At 49.7% G+C, this 4,138-nt stretch overlaps 1 protein-coding gene across 1 annotated transcript in view; it reads right to left on the minus strand.

Annotated features, from left to right (window-relative positions):
* Positions 1–281: 281 nt before the first annotated feature.
* The window catches only part of nfxl1 (nuclear transcription factor, X-box binding-like 1), a 25,448-nt gene continuing 21,591 nt past the window's right edge, over positions 282–4,138 (minus strand). Inside the window, exons 15-18 of the mRNA XM_008300333.1 lie at positions 2,768–2,924; positions 2,361–2,441; positions 2,170–2,223; positions 282–1,720 (exon numbers count right to left, since the gene is read on the minus strand). Coding sequence (XP_008298555.1) covers positions 1,529–1,720; positions 2,170–2,223; positions 2,361–2,441; positions 2,768–2,924 — 484 coding nt within the window. The 3' untranslated portion in view covers positions 282–1,528. The remainder of the gene's footprint in view (positions 1,721–2,169; positions 2,224–2,360; positions 2,442–2,767; positions 2,925–4,138) is intronic.

Genomic DNA, 4,138 nt, shown 5'->3' on the forward strand with positions numbered 1-4,138 from the left:
CCACGCAGGAAGATCCCGGGTGTCCTCACCGGGACGCCAACCACCGACCTTCTAGCTGCAAGGCGCTAACGGTGCTAACCACTGAGATACCTGCGGCCCAATTTTGGACAAATCAAACAGGTTATTTCAGGTGAACACACCAGAGCAGTGGACGTCTTGTGGTCGTGTGGAGGAACAGCGCCCCCTATCTGTTAAATAGTGCATCACAGTAATCATGACAAAACAAATGAAGAACTAATTAAAAAATAAATCACACAACAAAGCTGAAGACCACACAAAACGACACTTTTATAGAGTTTATTTTCAAAAATGTTCAAAACCAGATTCCCCCAAACATCCACATATCTAAATGTCAACATGTCTGGTTTCTAGAACCAGACGGATCCAAACTATTACAACATCTGCTGTCTTTAAACTTCTCCAATAAATGAACCAATCAAATCATCTCATCTTTATTTCTTTTTTGAACAAGTCAGAAGGTCTTTTGTGTTTTCAACAAACGAACAGCAACATGAACGGATCAAGAACATTGACATCAGAGTGAATCACGACTAACATGTTCGTAGCTACGACTCAGCTGTTGCTGCAGCGGTCCTCTCTGTGAAGTTTGGAGATGGTTACTGGGATGTTCTTCTAACGTTACCCTGACATAAACGAGACGGTGGTTGTTCAGCCGGCGTCCTTGGATCCCTTTCATCCACCTCGTGTCCCGTTTTAACCATCTGAAGCAGCAGCAGCGTTCACAACATCTGCATGAAGGCAAAACGCTGACGACAACAAACCACAGGACCTCATGGAACCAAGACGGCTCTGAGTGTTTCTGGACAGTTTATGAGTCATTTGAACAGTTTTTCAGTTGTTATGGAAAGTTTAACTGCTCGTTTCAGACAAACCAAATCAGCCAATCCCATTGGTTTAACATGGACGATGAATATTTTAGTATCTTGGATTATTCTGTGGTTGGACGAGGCCAGACTGCTGCTGTCATGCACATAACTGACATGTGGAGGGTCGACAGCTGCTGTCTCTGGTTCTGTGTCGCACAGTGAAAAGAGACGGAGTCAGATCACACCGATGCAGGTTTGTGGAACCAGAACCAGATGTTTCTAGTTTCACTGTTGACAGAATTTAGGGATACTTTGACTGAATGAGCTGCAACATCAACCAGCAGCTGGTCGGCTGCAGAGGAAAGGCTGAAGCCACTTTGGTGAAAACGTCGTGTTCTAACGTGTTCAGGATTTAAAGTGTTTCCTCCTTAAAGATAAACAAAGAAAAGAACCAATGGTCAGAGTCATCGTCGGTGGCCGAGGATGCCGGTTATTTCTGACCCGCTTACTGTTCAGCAGACTCAGGTGTTCACGTGTCGAAGCAGCTGAACCGAAACTAAAACCTGCTGTCAAATCAAACTGTTCAGGCAGAGTGAGTCCCAGGTGAGTCCCAGGTGAGTCCCAGGTGAGTCCCAGGTGAGTCCCAGGTGAGTCTCAGGTGAGTCCCAGGTGAGTCTCAGGTGAGTTCTTCTGTGGAGGCTTCAGGCGGTGTTCAGCAGGTAGAAGGCGGCAGCAGACAGCAAAGCTCCGCCCAGTGGGATGAGGATAAGGGCTAAGCTCCGCCCCCACCTGCCCCCGCTCCCCTGCTCGCCGTCGGCCTCCCCCCTCCTGCCCCTCTTCTTGCCCCTCCGCCCCCCTCTCTGCTGCCGCTTCTCGAAGGCCTCCAGCTCCTCCTGCAACCAAACCGTCAGTCAGTCAACATGTTGGACGGATTCAGACCAGAACACCATGAAAACACAACTCAGTCATCTGGACAAGGTGGACGTTGTTTAGGACAACATCAGACACCTGGATGGATGTAGAACTGATCTGGTGTCAGGTTCTAACAGAACCTAGACGTGTTCTTCCTCCTAAATGTCATGTGTCTATCTGCTGTACTGATGAAGTTCTGAGGCTCAGAAATGATGGAAAAAGTCCATTAAAGTGATCAATCTGGACCCTCCTCTGTGAACTTCAAGGACCTGGACCTCTGGAACATTCACAGTCTGAAGGTAGAACTCTGGTCAGTAGATAAAGGTTGTGCAGAATCAGAACCAGATGTTCTGAGGAGGTTCTGGAGGAACTGCTACAGGTCTACCTTTGATCTTGACATCAAAATGATTTGATGGTTCTTCAGACTCACCTGAAGCTTCTTCTGCTCCTCCTGCTGCGCTGCTTGCTGCTCCGCCTCCTTCAGCTACACACACACACACACACACACACACACACACACACACACACACACACACACACACACACACACACACACACACACAGGTCAGTCAGTGTTTGGTCCAATAGTGGCCCTCAGAGACTGTACAGGTGCGTTCTCACCTGGCTGACCCTCCTCTGCTGGTCTCTGCAGGTGTCGTCACACTGAACAACACACTGAGCCGACACACAACACAGCAGCTCCTACACAACCAGCACACACACAAAAACATCATGTTTCAGCAGTTTCCTAAGAAGCTGAAGGACGTGGAGCAGAGCGACTGGCTCCGCCCCCTCTCAGGTGTTCAGCTCAGGCCAGGACCAGCTGATGAGCCTCAGCATGTCCAAGGTGTGTGACTTCTGATTGGTCGAAATCTGCAGCGTGACGCCATGAAACAGCCTCAAACTGTCCCAACAACCAGGACTAGTGACTAGTGGTGACTCATATTAACTACTAGTGACTAATAACTAACAATGACTTATAATGACTACTACTGACTAATGAGCCAGCTGTGCAGGTGTGTTTGTACCTTCTTGATCCTCCTGCAGGGGCATCGCAGCTTCACCTTCTGCTGACACCTGTCCTCGCACTCACCTGGATGACACACCTGCTTGCAGCGGTGACCACAGCTCAGCTGCAGAGAACAGAACAGAACCAGACGATCAGTGGTGGGTTCTGTCAGGCATCTTGACTGAATGTTCAGATCTGGACGTCCTCAGCTGAACCTGAGGTTCATCATGTCCAGCAGTGAGGACTCAGACAGAACAGCTCCATCAGAACCACTGAATGGATCCAGCAGGACTCAGTTCAGTTATTGATCCAGAAAGTTCCTGTCAGTGTCTGTCTATGGATGGATCCATGGTTCTGTTGAGGCTCTGACATCAGCAGAACCTGATGTGGTGAAGTTGGACCAGACAAGGTTCTGGTTTCAGATGTTTAGACTAAATGTTGATGTGGCGCATTGGTAGGAACCAGAACCTGGAGTTTGAAGCTGCCTCCTGAGTCCTGAGTTTGATTTCTGAACCTTTGAAATGGTTCCACAGTCGGGCCGGGCCGTACTGACCCGCCGCTATGCACCCCCCTCCCCCAGCTGACGTGGTGGTGAGACCAAAGAACCTGGCTGTCATGTTGCAGTTCTGCTGTGCTTCTGTGGACACGACGCCCTGTCCTGCTCAGGACGGGTCGGCCCACTTCCACTGAAACGCCTTCAGGTTAGACTAACTGTCAGCAGCCGTCCACAGCCGGTGCTCTGTTGATCTGGAACATCTCGGCTCTAAAGCACAAACAGCTGCTGGATACACGGAGAAGAAACTCTTCTGTTTTTATTTGCACCAATAAAGTTCTGAAGTATTTTGTCTCTCATCACGTATATCGTTATGGCAACCCTCCTCATTTATATGCTGAGTAACACTTTGGCCCTATCACCTGTCCTGCTCCACAGGTTTGGACTTCAGGTGAAAACAGGCGACTCCAGGTGTGCAAACAGAGGAACTGTCCGAGCTGAGCCAGACGTCTGACAGGAGCTGGACTCTGAGAACAGAGAGCAGAGTGACGCAGCCTCGGGTCGGTCCAACACAAACACCGGGCGACCTGCTGAAAGAGAAACCAGAGCTCTCTGATCTCACATCCTCCCTGCAGCGCTCACAGTTTGATCTCAGCTCGGTCCAAACAGCTGCTGTGAGTTTCTGAACAGTGGTTCTGCTTAGAGCCGGTCAGCGCCGAGGGTCAGGGTAACCCAGGAACCAGCTCCAGCTCCTCAGACGGGTCCAGGAGAAGCTGCTGACCTTCTGGCTGCAGCTTCTGACTGAATGTGGCAGAAAACTGAAGCTCTACAGAGCAAACAGGACGTCTGAGGAAACTCTGATCCACAGGTTCTCTGGTTTATAGACCAATCAGCTGA

Source organism: Stegastes partitus, unplaced genomic scaffold (assembly GCF_000690725.1).
Source record: "Stegastes partitus isolate 25-593 unplaced genomic scaffold, Stegastes_partitus-1.0.2 Scaffold1526, whole genome shotgun sequence".
NCBI lineage: Eukaryota > Metazoa > Chordata > Actinopteri > Pomacentridae > Stegastes > Stegastes partitus.